Consider the following 16,915-nt stretch of genomic DNA (forward strand, 5'->3'; position numbering starts at 1 on the left):
CGATCAGCTAGCTAGCATTGTATGAGAAAAGATAAGAACTTTGTGCATAATAGTAGTCCAATAATTATGAAGTTGATTATTAAATTTAGATTTATTTTATTTGATGTGAATAATTTTAATTTAATAATTATGAAACAGATTATTAAATTCAGATTTATTTTATTTGATGTGAATAATTTTAATCTAATGTGACGGTTTAATTTAAGTAAAATGTAAAATGTAAAATGCTTCGTTAAAAAGAAGATTTTATGTATAAAAGTTTAAATTTAAATATAAATTTAAGTCAAACGAATTCTCATTTTAAATCTCAAAGAATCGGTCTGAGATTAACAATCACAAGCCTGGAAGCAATATAATTTATATAATTTTTGATTTGATGTAAATTTGTTTCAACTTGATTTGTATTATGAAAAAAGGGTCTCAATTTTTTGACTCAGTTCATTATCAAAGGGCCAAAAGACTATGAAATCTAAAATATTATTTTTTAATTTTTAAAAACCTAATATTTATTTATTAGATAATTTTTATTAAAAATTTTAGTTTTGGTCAAAGGTAAAATAATTATTTATTAAAAAATTAAAATTTATTATATTTTTTATTAGTTTAAAAATCTCGTAATTTTTTTTATTCAAAGTTTGAAAAAATAATAATTTTCTATTATGTTTTTTTCTCTTTTTTCTAACAACGATTCATCGTTTTCGGCATTCGACTTTTTGCCATTGATCGACAAAAATCATCTAGAAATTCAAATGATTTTTTTTCTGTAAATCTAGATGAGTCTAGACAAAGTTAGAGATTATTTGAGTTTTTTATGATTTTGAAATTTTACTATATCTTAGGTGGGAATAAGTCTTTTGGCCTTATGAAAATGAATTCAATATTTTTATCGCAAAGTTGATTTGTTTGATTTATACTTGAAGTTGAGCTTAAATAATTTGGTTTGAATCCAACTTTTGGTGGATATGTCTCACACAATAAGGTTGGATTTGAACCTAATAAGTTAGTTCAAATTGACCTTTGACTTAATTTAAGTTGAATTTAAATTCCAAAAATTCAGTTTGAATCTCTTTTCGATAATATTATTTATTATGTCAGTGACCTATTTATCTCGCTAAGGATTTTTTTAATCATATTTTTTTGATTTTATTTATTTTATTGATGATATATTTAATCACTTTAAATAAATTTAAACTTAAATTGATCGTTTAAGATTTAATTCAAATTCTAGTCAATCTATATACAAATTCGACTCAAATGACTTACTGAAATCCAACAATGTCTTGTTGTAAAAACATTGTGCACCCTGTCACAATATAGTAAATATATTTTACTGAAAAAAATGATCAGGTAAACACAAATATATTAAATTCATAATTAATAACAAAAGTATAAAAAAGGAAAATATTTTGATTTTCTAAATAAAAATAAATAACCCATATATATAAAAAAAATCCTTCCAAGGGAAGACGGCCCCAGGTTGGCCCATTTTTATCAGTAAATGGATCTAAGAACTGGGCTAAATGGGCCGGCTCAATTAAAAAACAAGAACTATATAAGTAGAAAATTCGGAAACAACGTGAAGCAAGGGAAAGAGATAACAAAAATGGCGGTCCTCTTGTTTACTCCATCTTCAACTTCAATTTCTTGCTCAACTACTTCTGTAAATTGCAAAAATGATCCAATTTTCAATGCTCGCTTTCCAAATTCCTGTGGTTTCGCCATCGCTCGCCGTCCCACCACGGCCTTGCACGTGTGTACTCCTCCTCACCACCCTGGATTTATCTCCGTCGACAAGGCGTCGTTAATCGTCGACGAGACGACGTCGGATGATCAGCTTTGGGCCGCCGCATGTCTCCGTGTCCGCTGCTTTTATGAATTTGAGCCCAATACTTTTGCCGTCCAAGTTAGTTGTTGAATTTATTTTATTAATTTTTTTTCTTTTTTTTGTCGTCGAGAGATGAAAAGAAAAAAGTTCAACTCAACTGCTCTTCTACAAAAAAAAAGGCCAAGCAAAATGAAGTTAGTGGTGGAACAATAAACTATACTTGAGTGTTTTATTGTTTGAATTTGGATTTTTTGTTCGTTTACCGAGAAAATGGTAAGGAATTTCGGATTTTCTAGCGGGGTGATAAAGTAAGTTTAACTCAACTATACATTAGTAAAAAGGGCACCACTTTTTTTTAAGCTCAAATTACGAAACAAATTTTTTCCACCATTGGATGAAAAACTGTTGATGATTGGGATTCAATGTAATTTCAACTATTAATTAACCTTGGGAAATGACATAATTTAAATGCAATCTTAACCATTTCATGAGCTAAAACATTGTGTTATTGGTAAATTGAATTTTAGATTGATAATGTATAAAAATAGAGTGACATATGGAATGTTGGACTGATAACAAACAATATAATCGGTGCGGGGCATATAGAATTTCTATTACTACTCACTGGTACTGTACCAGATGCTGGTCCGTCTTGGCCAGATTCTGAGTATACAACTGCATAATGTGTTTTTTAAATAAAATTAAATCAAGCATCTGATTCTGATTCCATAAATGTGATATTGATGGAATTTTGGGTTTGTCAAGTTCTATTAGGATCATACAAGGTACTTGGCCGAGCGTGAGTTTGAAGCGTTAAAGGAACGAGTTGCAGGGAAGAGGACAGGTTTTACAAGAGTTTCCTGCATAAATGCTACACTGCCTTTGTCACAGCTTTCAAGCGTCTCTGAAGATTTATGTGCTGCATGTAAGGTTTGTTTACTTTCATTCTTTCTCTGTCCAAAATAAGATTTATTGGCTTTTAATTTCCTATTGTCATTTTAAAGAGCATGGAAGGAAATTTTAAATTTGAGCTTAAATTGTTGTGTTATGAAGAAAGTTTGAGACTATAATCGAAGTGTTATTTTCCTTTTATATTCCATAAATATTTGGATTCCTCTGGAGTGTTTGTATAACTTGAGTGTTTCTTTCAAATTTGACAGATTTCCACGAGCAAGATAAAGTGAACATAAGGGGAAAATATAATTTCTTGTGTACCATGAAATATGTTTTTATTGTATATAGTTGACAAATGTTTTCTTTTTTCTTTTTTATGAATTCAGGTTCTACCATTATGTACAATTATCATGTTACTTAATCTTTTCCTTAGTCCTGTAGTGACCCATTGACAAGAATGGTCTGATAGGTATATATGCAATCTTAGAACCCAAATTACACCTATCTAAATTTTCATTTTTTTATGATTTAGTGTAACATCTTTATGGTAATTAGGCACAACTATGATCCTGATGCTTTTGTTGTTTTATTTGCGGTTAGTCACTCATATCATGTTCTTGTAGCAGGTCTGACTCTTTTGTACTGTTTATGGTTTTTGATAGAAATTTTGGATTTTCGAATTTAGCTTCTGAATTAGGGTTTTAGTTTTTCACACCATCCTGGACAATCAAGAAGAGCCAAATTAGTACATTGTTCATATATCACCTTCTAAAAGGCATAATTCATGGCAAACATTTTTTTGGTAAGTTTATTCATGGAAAACATTGTTTATACTTATAATTACTTTAATTTCTTTAGTTTTATATGAACATTTTTTTGCTGTCAATAATGCTATAATTGGCGTTTTATCTGTTCCAGCTCTGCCAGTCACTATAGAATTTGAGGATGTTTCATAGTGTCTATTATATATAAACAAACTGAACTCAGTATTGTTACTCTTGTCATATTTATTTTTTTTCATATTCTTCTACAGTATAGTGATGATGGAGAAGACCGAGTAGTAGTTGGGACCCTTGATCTTAATCAGTGTATTAGACTTCCTGACGAAATTACAGGAAAGAAACCAGAGGTAATTTGACTGATACCTGTTTTATTGTTTTGGATGTCACATATGCTTATTTATAGTCATAGTATTAAGTATTATATATTGTATTTGGTATGGTTGATTATAATTGACATGTTATTTCTTTATTTTATCCATTTCCTTCTCTGCTTAGAAGATTGTAGTTGTATAAATTCTTAATTCATATTAGTTTTTGCATAAATCTGGTTTGGCTACAAAATTTTTAACTGAGTTCAGATGATTGTGTAGGATTCTGGGTTTATCTAGCTTGCCTGCCCTTTTTCATACTTATATGCAAAGTTTTTCTTTTCTTTTAAATGTTTTTGTTCCTCGAAGCATTTCATGCATTGTTGTATCTCAACACTTGTATATGCATCTGTATGCATAAATATACAACCATATGCTGAATTTTTCCTTTCATGAATCTTGAATGGCTTTTTATTTATTATTTCCCCTAATAACCAAAATGAGCAACATTTAATAGGGGATTGGAGCTGATTTTGCAAGGGCATACCTAAGCAATGTATGTGTAGCTAAGGAACTTCAAAGGAATGGTTTAGGTTATGAAATTATCGAAAAGTCAAAGACAGTGGCTCAGGAATGGGGTAACATCCCAACACTCAACTATTTAACATTTATATTGGCTGGTTAATATACCCTGTGTTTTTTGCTCCATATGTAATTTAAGTTATCAAATTTTTGAGTTGTGTGTGAACACTGAAAAATTTAATGCAATCAAACTGCAACAAATGAACCCTTCCCCTCTTGGGTAAAGAACCTGCTCCCCACTTTTCAAAACCAAAAAGAGAAAATGAGAGATATATACATATTTATCATTAATCACATCTCTAATTTGCTGTGTAAAAGATCTTTAGGCGTTTGGTTATGTTGGTCTTTATTCTTTTACTAAGTGTAAAAAAGAAAATTTGGCCACAGACTTAGTTTCAACGAATATTTAGACATGGTTGGAGTATGGAAAAGTTTTTAATTCTTGTTATGAAGTTCTATCAATTGTCTTGTGGAGCTCTCAGACCTTTTTAGATTTTATAACAAACTTATACCAGAGGGTGTAATTTTTACTATCAAAGAAAGTGATGTGCTAAATTTTCTTTTAACACAACACTGCATGACCTTAAGCAAATACATGTAAAATTTAGGTTTACTTTGCTGATTTATTTACAGGCATAACCGATTTGTATGTTCATGTCGCTGTGAACAATGAACCGGCAAAAAAATTGTACATGAAGAGCAGTTTTGTCTTTGAAGACGATGAGCCTGCATGGCAAGCCAGGTTTCTAGATCGGCCTCGGAGGCTTATACTTTGGTTTGGCCTCGCAAGCACGCGTGAGTTGTGATGTTATCCCCCTTTCCTCTCCAAGTGCTTCATTACTGATTTATTTGTACATATTTATGGTTTCCAAATCTTCTTTATATTCAAAATGTCTAAATCTACTCTTAATGACATTGATCAGAAATATGTATACTGTTATCATTATTGATCAAAAAGATGAATTTTTTTTCCTGTTCAATTCAAATTTGTTGGTAGCAGGGGAGAACTCTTATCATGCAGTGAAAAGAAGTCGAAGTTTCCCTCTTAAAAACTTGGAAAAGGGCATTACGAATTGTGTTTTACCTGAAACATGTTGGGTGAGAAATGATTAGTTCGTGAACAGGGAAATGTAGTAATGGGGCTAGCAGGAAAGTGATACAATTAGTAGTGCTGTTTCAGAAAAAAAAAAGGGAAAATTGACAAACCAAACCGAACCCAAGATCACAGGTTAATCGATTCATTGATTGCGATTCTGGTTTACATTTATAAACTTTTATGGTTTTCAGCTTGGTTTTGACTTTTCATTCTAAAAAATTGTGGGTTTTGATTAATTGAATATTAGCAAAGAAGAAACGTAGTAAAATTAGTAGAACATTAGAATTTATAAGTAGAGTTTTTACCCTATCTAAGGTGGGAACAAGTCTTTTGGCCTTCTTTATTCTATATAAGCAGAGATTTCACCTCTCCTTTAATGCCAAAAAATAAAAATGTGTAATATGAGAACTTTTCTGCTTCTTGGCCTTGTGCTATGCTTTGCCTCTGCAACACAAGCCACCCAAGGAAATGCCGTCTTCTATTAACCCCCTTACACTGGTAAGTAAATTTAAAGCTCAGATTATACCGACCGATTGAGACCGGGGCAAGCCCGACCATCAGTTAAATCAAAGCGATCTCCTTAACCGATCATCGTCCAGTCTAACCGGTTTAATTTTTATATCTTTATATTTTATGTTACTGATTCTGAAAATTGAACAGCTTCGGCTTGCAACGGCTTTCTGAACGATGGAACGCGGTCGCTGGAGTAAGCGATGCCCTGTGGGACAACGGCAAAGCTTGTGGAAGAAAGTATAGAGTGCGATGCATCAGAGGCACCAATGAGGCTCCACATCGTTGCCGCTCCGGTATCGTTGTAGTTAAAGTGGTTGATTTTTGTAAATCGGAATGCAACGGAATTCTTAATCTTGCTGAAGATGCTTTTGCTATGATTGCTAATCTAGATGCCGGATCGTGGACTACGCCCCGTAAGCTTACTTATTAATTAATTAGATTTTTACTGTTAAATTCTTACCTTTTATTTTGGCAATTATTTTTCAGGGTTTGGGGCTTTTATAATGGGCCAATTACGTTATAAAATAATAAAATTATATGTATAAATAAATTTAATTTATTTATATAAATAAAATTTATAATATGTGATTAAATAATTTTAAAATTATTTAATTATATATTGTTATATTGAATTATTTGTATATATAATATCATTCAAAATAAGAATACATGTGAAATTTGTATTTGGTTTCTTAATTAGTTTGCTTTTTTTATATGGACATACATGAAAGTTTGATGAATAAAGATACGTACGTACATACATACACGTGTTTCTATAAATAGAGGGAGAGAAGTCCTATAATAATAATAATAAGTTTAATGTTATAAATGTAATTAATAATAATAATAATTGTAAATAGAAAAAGAAAATTAAAGAGATAAAAACTGATGTAAAAAAGCGGAGATTTAAAGAAACAAAAACGAAAATCTGGAAAAGTAATAGGGAGAGTGACTATGCTTTGATCGAAGGAGATAATGTTGTGTATATTATTATTCAAAATACAAATGACGGAGGGGATTTCTATAAGACTTTTACGTGATCATTATAGCCCAAAAAATTGACCAACTCTCTTTGCCTTAAATGTATTCATACAACATATTAGTTAATTTTGTTTCTAATTAAATGAATTTGTGCTTAATAAATCAACATATTTAATCACAAGCTTCTTATCATTTATTGCTTTTATATTTGGCGGAAAACCATCTCATATGTAACATTCTCTCTTGAATTTTTACTACTTACCGATAATTGCATTAACCTTGTTAAGGAAAACTCTAGTGGGATAAAAACCAAAGCAAATGAATGCAATTTTTAATATTCTATAAAGTGGCATTGAACGTGTTTAAACTACCCTATTAAAAACTTTACTAGAAAAACCCAATGAGATAAAACTTAGTGAACAAAAAAAGAGAATAATGCACATTTTGTCCATATGTGACAAATTTCAAAAATTTGCTCCCCCTGATAAATGTTCCTTCTCTTTGTAGTGAGATTAATTTGATTGCCTATTGAGTCGCTGCATACCGATGTTATACACTAATTTTTCAAATGTTGATGTCAGTAATGTTTTAGTGAACAAATCTGTAAGATTCTCATTTGATTGTATTTACTTGACATCAATCTTTTGACTCTGCTGGTACTCATGAGTATAAAAGAACTTCAGTGAGATATATTTGGTTATGTCTCTTTTAATGTACCCACCTCTAATTTGGGTAATATATGCTATATTATTTTCATATAATATGAAAAAAGTGTTTATTGTAGAAAAAAACTGTATGTATTTTAGATATGATGGATGACAGACCGTAACTATATGTATTCTCGGTTGGTTTTATAGAGAGTTAAAATCTTTGAATGATTTGAGGACGTTGTAACCAAACTCTATTTAGTGGAACGCTAGGATATCGCTATGTCATTATATGTAAAAACATATCTCATTTGCAAGCGAGCCTTATTAGGGTCAGAAAAATAATCAGTATTTGGATATCCAACTAAACTAGGATTTTTAAGGGATTTGACAGAATATAAAAATCTCAAATCTCTAATTCTACATAGGTAACGAAATATATATTTAATTATGTTCTAGTGACGACGACTTAGTATAGAGCTAAATTCGGCCAATAAATTGACTACGAAAGATATATCCGATATAGTGTATTGGGCTAATATAATAAGACTTTAACAATATTAAGATACGGTACTTCAGTATTGCGCATCTTTTTATCTTATTTTTTAAGACGAAATGACTCATTTCAGATCGAGAGATTGAACAACCATTGAAGTTTTCAAAGGATAACCCTTATCCATATTAAAACATTTTAATAATTTTTTAATATACGCTAATTGATGGATAAGTATTCCATTTGAACTGTGCTCGATCTGCAGACCAAAACAATCTTTTGTTTTTTTCAAATCTTTCATCTCAAATTCATTTTTCAGATATTTAGCAATTTTTTAAAACTCTTCAATAGTCTCAATTAAATTCATATCATCAACATAAACTGCTATAATGGTAAATCCCAATCTTGCCCTTTTGATAGAGACATATGGGAATATAAGATCATTTACATAACCTTCATTTTTCAAATATTTACTACGGAGATTGTACCACATTATTTCAGATTATTTTAATTCGTATAATGATCTTTGTAATTTAATTGAGTATACACTTCTTGAATTGATATTTTTTTATTCAGGTAATTTAAATCCTTCACGGAGTTTCATATAAATTTTAATATCCAAGTTTCTATACAAATAGGTAGTAACTATGTCCATTAGAAGCATATCCAGTCCTTTAACGATTGTTAAATTGATTAAATATCTGAATGTGATTATATTCATCATAATGTATATGTTTCATCAAAATTTATATCTGGCATTTGGGAAAAGGCTTGGGCTACAAGCGTGACTTTATATCTAGCAATCTCATTTATTTTTCTCACAAATACCTATTTATATCCAACGAGATGTATATTCTTAGGTGTTCGAACTAAAAACCTGAACACTTGACATTTTATTAGGAAAGTGAATTCTGTTTGAATTGTTTCTTCTCATTTAGACCAATAATGTATTTGTCTACACTCAGTCACAGTATGTGGTTCAAAATCATCATCATTCATAATTTTAGTAGCTACTGCAAATGAGAATATATCATTAATATTAACCGTTTTACAGTTTCATATCTCTCGTGTATAAGAACAATTAAAAAATATTTCAGTATTCTTATTTTCCCGTTCTTTAAGATTTTGTACCACTTTAGGGGTTGGGTTTGATTCTTTTCAGGACCATAATCTTTTTTAGAGGAATATTAGAGAGTGTGAATTTTTTATTCATTTTATAATCATTATAATTTAATTCTGTTTGATTATTTGTTTTTCTTTTTCGGTGGATAATCTCTTTTGATTCAATAAGTCTACCACATTTTTAACGTATAGTATATTGATCAGTTACAATTCGAATGAACTGTTCAGTAATAATATTAATTTTTGTTGGTACATTAGCAACAAAAACAAATGAGCTTATCACTTTTATCGTATCTACAAATGCATCAAACATCTGATTGACAATAATTTATAAATGTACTATCTTTTGCATTTTGGTTTCTCTTTAAGATGTGTAAGAATTTAGATGAGACATAAGAGATATGTATCAAGTAAGTAAGTTTATATCTAACTTCAGAAGGTGTTTTCTTTTCCCCCAAAGGTGAGAATGTTTTCTTATCAAAGTGACAATCTACAAATCGTGTAATAAATCGATTGCCTGTTAATGATTCTAGATACATAATAATAGATAGTGAATTATATCCATCATAAATTCCTAAACAACGTTAGAGTTCTATTTTTGTGCGTTGAGGAAACGCAATAGAGACATATATAGCACAAACAAATATCCTCAAATAAAAACAATAAACAAAAGTCTTTCTATCCTCATTGTGAGTCACATGCACCTTTATACGCTCCTATTTTCGAGAAGCGATTGCTCAACTATATGAATCTATCGTTTATTTATCAGGGCGCGCCTAGCTGACTTTAGTTCCATTATCATATTTGACATTTAATCAAATTTAACAATCAACTACCTTCATTCGAAGACTGCAATTCCTTTAAAGTTTTCAATCAAAACCATAGTTATGACATATATAGTTGAGCATTACTAGTACTCGTATACCAAAGTGTTATTCATGGAACAAGTCAAAAAATCACATGAAGTGACTTTTGCTTCTTACATGCATGATGTGTGTCCATATCATGTTTGTGTAAGACACTATTTGAGTTTCTATCCATTAGTCAGCTGTAACTTTATCTTAAATTGATCTACAACCTCCAAAGCTTTTTGCTCATCTAGGGTATTATGCATTTTAAATGTCACATGTTAGAATTATCTCTATTCAGTATCATTTTCATTCAAATCAGCTATCATTTCTTTAGATGTTATGATTAACTAGATCACAAAAATATATATTAGACACAATTCTATCAGTGCAATTAAATACATATCAATTATCGTAATTATATATTAAAATTTAAAATATCTCACATAAGGGATAAAATCGAAAGTTTACTATATTTCCAATCATCTTCCATAACACAAATGCTTAAATTTTAAAATTCTATCTAATTATGCCAATATTAATTTTAGATGAGAATTTCACTAAATTCTACCAATCTTAAAATTTTTACATCTAAAAAAAAATATATGATACAACAAATGCATCATTTATCATAACTATAACCGTTTAATTAACCCATATCATTCTCAAAGAGACTTTATCCATGATAAAGTCTCTATGAAATTTGAGATAGTTCAAATACTTCGCAGTTCTTTAATTTGGGAAAAACATCAAAGCGATGAATATTCTCTCGTACATTACTACAAGTCGCTCTTTAGCAAGCTGAACGTGTGCACTCAATCCCAAAAGTTTTTCAAATTTTTGTTCTGAATAAAATCATTAATTATGGGGCTCATATTCATGCATAAATATTATTAAACTATGTACTATCTTTTTTTCAATTAAGAGAGTGCAATATATTATATATAGCTTCAACATGTACATAATCACTTTATATACACAATGTGATGGTCCACAATCAACAAATTTACACGAATTAGAAACATGTATCTTGAAACACCAATATATGTTTTTAGGAGTCGAAATGAGCTATTATATGTCTTTATGCACCGTAAGGCCCATGAAATACATTCCACATGCAAATGCGAGCTTTACATAGCTTCTATGCTTTGGAAAAAATTTTCACGAGACAAAACGTATCAGAAAACGTTGTTCACACATCATCATAAGCCAAAATAAGGTCATACACGCCTTCATATGTCGAGTCGATGTTTTATGTGCTTCCATGCATCGAAACAGAGCCTACATGGGCCAAGGGTGAGCCACACGCGTTGGGAGAAGACAATCATGTGCACTCACGTGTCGGTCAACAATGATGGTCAACTTTTGACCATTGACTAATCAACTAACCCCAGTGGATGTTAATCGATTTAGGTAAACTTGGTTGACTATGCTGGTTGATCTATTAACAAACGAGTTTTGATCGACTCGTTGACCAACAGATCAAACAATTAGGTTTTTCTAACTCGATGTCGATCCAGATTTGTGCATAAACCCTAGAAATTTGGCTGTTAAATTAATAGCCTTTCGGCGATCCACCAGTAGCTAGACCATAGGGCTTTTGAAGCTCCATCGACATAAACTTTGGTCGTTCCAACTTCCGATGCCAATGTCATTGGAATCCATCAAAACGACGAGTAAGAAAAAACACGCCTAATGTCTTGGTTTTGGCTCTAAATCCGTCAATTCTAGCATTATTTCGACTCGATTCTTAATTTAAAACATGTAAAACAATTCCTAGCAACTATCCAAAATGTTTCTTGTCACCAATTTCATGCAATTTTGGTCGAATTTAATTCGTGCCCAAAATTCAAATTTAAACATAGTTTCATTCACAAATTGAAATTTCAAAGTATAACAATCACATAATGTAGAATTTAATTCACAGAACATATGACATATTCGTAACCTAGACTCTGATATCAATGTTAGAAACAATTAAATATGCTAAATCAAATTTTATAAATTGCAGTAAACATAAATTTATGTACCTAGCTTCAAGTTTGCAATGAAGTCCATTCGAATACGGCATAAAGTGTTGATGTGAGTCATTTTCAAAATTCTATTTGCCTCACATATTGCATTCTTATTTGGGAGACTTGATCTCTGTGTTTATGGTTTTTCGTTAAAAGAAAAAATCTTTTCTTTAGTAAAAAATAACACATTCACCTTTTAGCGGAGACAATTTAGGTATTAAAATAGATGTCTAATTGCCACTAATTGTCCTTGGCAATTAAAATAAATTAGGGCAATTCGACTCATCATAAATGGACCTAGACCCACTAATTGTGATGAATAATGAACCTGCTGAGAAATTGTTCATGAAGAGCGGATTTGTCTTTGAAAACAATGACCTTGCTTTGGTTTGGCCTTTCGAGCACACGTGAGTTGTGATGTTATCTACCTTTTTTCTCCAACCACTTCATCGCTGATTTATTTATACATGTTTATGGTTTTTAAATCTTCTTTCTATTCAAAATTTATAAAGCTACTCTAAATGACACTTGATTAGAAAAATTTACACGGTTATCATAAATGTTATATAGTTATTTCATAAATTTATTTATACAAACTAAAATATTAACATATAATTAAGTAATATAATTATTTATTTATTTATTTTATTTTAAAATCTATGAATTAAATACTATCATTTCAATCACTATTGCTTATAAATAAGATACAAATTCAAATAAGCTTATTTAAAATCAATTCAAGATTGGCAAAAATTAAATTTGATTTTTAAATAATTTTATATTATTAAATAGTTAAAAAATCTTTGAAAGAAGCCAAACAAGAAATCACTTGCGTTCCATTAACACCAAAATATTTAAATATTTGTTGATGATTTTTTATCTTTACTAAAATACAAAAACAGGAGTGTCTCAATCTTATCCTTGTTCTCATGTCAAAATCCAATAACTTTTTACACTTTTCAAGGCATATTCCATTCAAAATCCTTTTCAATACCAATACCAATAATAATAATAAAAATATCTCCCTTATAACTTTTTTTTTTCCAACCCTTTTTTGAAAACCCAAATCAGATCGATTAGTTTAATCAGTTTGATTATGTTAGAGTAATTTGATCAAACTCTCCTATTAATATCAATACAACTAAATAAAAGTATGGTTGAATAGTGGGAAGCATGCCTTGCAATCCCTATCTAGTTTTGTAAAACTTTGAAATCGTAAATAACACTACGATTTTGCTTTTGAAATCTTTTTTATTGAAGAACGAAAAACCTTGTCCGATTTTGTTATTAAATAAATCAAAAATGATTTATCATGATACATCACTATTCAACTCAAAATTATTCAAACCCTACCGTTTTATAAGGAAAATATTTCTGTTCATCAGTTACACCGGCCCTTGTTGATGTTAGTTGAAAATTATAAGTTGGTTTTTTATTTTTGTTTAGTATTATTAGAAATTCAATTTATTAATTTTTCTATTTAGTATTTACTTAATATTATAGTTGGAAAACCTAAAAATAAAATGAAAATTCCAAAACCGCCATTACATATTTATATATACAAATATTGAATAAAATTTTGTCGTCCACAAAGCTGTCAGACGCTCTTTTCGTCTTCTATTTTCTCTCAAGCTTATCGTCGGACGCGTTGCCTACATTTTAAGAACACCGCCAGCATGCCTCCGTCGCACCACCGCCACGACCTGCCGCCGCAGCCACCGCCGCCGAAACCCGACACTGCTCTCCTTTCTATCCTTTTGAAGGCCATAATTATGACTGTCATAACCTCCTTTTTCTTCCTTCTTCTCGGCCTTGCTTCTCTCCTCCTAATTCCTCTCCTTCTCACCTCTATCCACCGTCACCACAGTCGGAACCGCCTCGAAGACGGTCTTTCTGATGGATTCTCCCCAAGCGGTCTCAAGAGGCTCCCCCAGTTCAGGTTTTCGAAACGATCGGAGGTTGAGAGCGACGGCGAATGCGTGGTCTGTTTGGAGGGGTTTAAACAAGGCCAGTGGTGTCGTGCTCTCGTCGAGTGTGGGCATGTCTTTCATAGGAAGTGTGTGGACACGTGGCTCGTTAAGGTGGCTGCCTGTCCGACTTGTCGTACTAGGGTTTGCTAGATTTTGTAAGTTCAATGAAAATTTTGAGTTTTTTATTTTCGTAATTATTGTTAGTATTATTATTATGATTATATGGTTCGGGATTTAGGTTTTGGCAATGTATAGTTTCAACAGTTTTAATAAAATGAGTTATTACCGAGTTGTTGAATAGATTTAAAGCTCTATACTCGTTCTCGCTGAATTTCTAATTTGATTTCTACATGTTTTTTCTTGTATTATTATTTTTATATTCTTGGCCCTTCACTTGTTAGAAATAAAGAAAATGGCAATGTTTAAGATGTTTTTGCTGATGCTTGATGGGTTGGATTTATCGATAATATACCTTTTAATTGTTAGGAAGAATAAATAATCACGTTTATGTGGGAGTGTTGTTGGATTCTGCCTCTCTTGCTTTTGGGTGTGTTGGTAGTCGGAACAGGAAACATGATGATGGTAGATGGTCTGAGATTAATGTGGTTAGAATTTGTGTGCATTAAGAATTCTATAATTGTTTAAATTTGAAATCAACTATTTATTAATGACTGGTTTGGTCTTGTTCTTGTTTTTTTTTTTTTCAGAGATTAGCATTTGTAAGTATGTACGGAGGATTGTTTATTCTTTTATTATAGAAGGCCAATGTGCCTTTGTGGCAGGGATCTTTGTCTGATATTAAGTTGGTTTTCTGCCTATCTGGAATCCTGTTGGCTTTGTATTCCGGAAACTACTTCTTTTGTGAATGGGTTGACCAGATAGTGCCTTAGAAAGTCTCACAGTATGATGTTTCAAATAATTTATGTTCATAAATTATCATTGCCTTTACTACAAGTAATTGCCAATGTGAACTAGTGTCCAGTTTTTATAGAGGTTAGAGTTGACTGTGGATATACCGTACTCAAAGTTGCATTTAGGATTAATTTGTTATCACAAAACTAGTTTCATACTGACCAAATTTTTTTCATTCTGCTTTTGTTTACCCATTTGGGCTTGCTGTATTAGAGTTTTTCTTTACCTTCTCTTATGTTTCAATTAGGGGGCGTTTGGTTAGGAGTTTTTAAGATTACCTTGGTAATCTATCTTTTATTCCCTTATTTGGTTTGTCAGTAATAAAAGATTACAGTAATCTTCTATTACCAATGTTGACGTGACAGGTAATATAAGTTGTAATCTAATTACCACCTTCACCTTAGGTATTTAAAGATTACTGAGTTAATTTTGAGTTTATTATTATTATATTATTATTTATTAATTTTTTGAGATAAAAATAAATTTATTTTTAATTAATATGACAAATAATATAAAAAATATTTAACAATAATTATATTCAAGGGCATTTAAGTAAAATAATTTACTAGTAATCTTTTATTACCTTTAACCAAACACAATAATTATTTATATCTACCAAATTTTATCAAATATAGTAATCATTTATACCCAGTAATCTTCTAAGTAAGCGATCTTCAAAGTAATCTTTCTATTTTGGTAATAAAACATTGCTTAAACCAAACGCCCCCCTAGAGTTGAATTTGATTACTAATTGTTGTATTAACCAAGTGCATTCCATTGTTGAGGATCTTTTGGCAATATGTTTCTTTCTACACTTTGATGCAAAATGATGGGGAAAAAAAGGTACAAAGAATTTTCCTGTCAATACAGTCTCTCTATGAGATGAAATTATTCTGCTGTCCTTAAAGTTATGATTTGTAGATACTGACGCAAGTGTAATGTTTGGACATGGAGATGTCAATTTTTCAATTAAAAAATATAAAGAAATGGCTTTAGATGAGTGTATGCTTGTTCATTTTATCATATTAGACATGTTTACTAAACTATGGCTGCATGTTATTCTGCCAGTATATCAATCATAGGAAGGAAAATTATCAAGCTGTAGTATGTGAAACTTTATAGGATTTACTTGGCATTTCTAAAATGATGCATATGTTGTGTTGGTGTATTCTCTTCTAACTGTTTATATGATGTCTGACATATGAAAACAAAGATGCCATGTCTTTATGTATTTGACATGCCAAATTTCTTTGGGAGACATGTTCACAGACCAAACCTATATTTTTTTCTCTTTAAGCCAATATATGTATAATTGAAATTATAACAGTTTTATCTATATCAGAGGTTTAGATACATTGCTATACTTTTCTCTGAACTTTACAGCAAAAGATATTTGGGAAATGCCTTTTTGAAGAACTAAACTTTGGGATCCTTCAGTTTTCTGCAAAGAAATTATATTGTGGTAACTAAGGTATGTTGGTGTCCTTTGATCAACTCCTTTAACAAGGATGCATTTTGGTAGACGTTTCATTTTTATGATATATATATTTTCATCAACCTGTATAATTGCATGTTTTTTACTGAATTATTCCACGCTGATAATTTGTCTGCACCTCTAATCTATTTCTGGGCTTGGTTGGTTGAGCCTGGTAAAGTGTTTATAGTCTCTTAAAACGGTATCAGCTGCATGATCCTCATTGATTTCTCTTGTTTGGTGGTGTTTTTAGAACTTTGACAGATTGGATTTACTGCTTGATAGGATGATAATGCTTTGTCAAGTACAAGTAAAAAGAAATTGTTTGATAGATGGCAAAAGTTGTTGCTTCAATCACTCCATAGCCATGCAAACGGAAAAAGTGATAAAAATGCTGAAATGAGACTACTAATAGCTGTAGGAGCTCTTTTTCTTCAAAAAAATCTAACTTGT

The 16,915-nt window shown here is 30.8% G+C and overlaps 2 protein-coding genes across 2 annotated transcripts; both read left to right on the forward strand.

The window, feature by feature from the left end:
- The first annotated feature begins 1,581 nt into the window (after positions 1 to 1,581).
- On the forward strand, positions 1,582 to 6,328 carry LOC123194087. The gene is made up of 6 exons (XM_044607233.1): positions 1,582 to 1,903; positions 2,600 to 2,755; positions 3,753 to 3,848; positions 4,327 to 4,447; positions 5,025 to 5,186; positions 6,148 to 6,328. Exons 1-6 carry the CDS (start codon positions 1,604 to 1,606, stop codon positions 6,195 to 6,197), a joined length of 885 nt encoding a protein of 294 aa, XP_044463168.1. The 5' UTR covers positions 1,582 to 1,603; the 3' UTR covers positions 6,198 to 6,328.
- Positions 6,329 to 13,668: 7,340 nt separating this feature from the next.
- Positions 13,669 to 14,798, forward strand: LOC123193966 (RING-H2 finger protein ATL56-like). Its single transcript, XM_044607058.1, has 2 exons — positions 13,669 to 14,231; positions 14,784 to 14,798. The coding sequence occupies exon 1, from the start codon at positions 13,783 to 13,785 to the stop codon at positions 14,224 to 14,226; it is 444 nt and encodes a 147-aa protein (XP_044462993.1). The 5' UTR covers positions 13,669 to 13,782; the 3' UTR covers positions 14,227 to 14,231; positions 14,784 to 14,798.
- Positions 14,799 to 16,915: the final 2,117 nt, after the last annotated feature.

This window comes from Mangifera indica, chromosome 13, assembly GCF_011075055.1.
Source record: "Mangifera indica cultivar Alphonso chromosome 13, CATAS_Mindica_2.1, whole genome shotgun sequence".
In the NCBI taxonomy this organism is placed as follows: Eukaryota; Viridiplantae; Streptophyta; class Magnoliopsida; order Sapindales; family Anacardiaceae; genus Mangifera; species Mangifera indica.

Bases quoted from the DNA above. Each gene is read 5' to 3' on its own strand.
- LOC123194087 (XM_044607233.1), top strand. From the start codon at position 1,604: ATGGCGGTCCTCTTGTTTACTCCATCTTCAACTTCAATTTCTTGCTCA. The intron at 1,904-2,599 runs GTTAGTTGTTGA...AAGTTCTATTAG, and splicing joins CCAATACTTTTGCCGTCCAA to GATCATACAAGGTACTTGGC. The intron at 4,448-5,024 runs GTAACATCCCAA...ATTTATTTACAG, and splicing joins GACAGTGGCTCAGGAATGGG to GCATAACCGATTTGTATGTT.
- LOC123193966 (XM_044607058.1), top strand. From the start codon at position 13,783: ATGCCTCCGTCGCACCACCGCCACGACCTGCCGCCGCAGCCACCGCCG.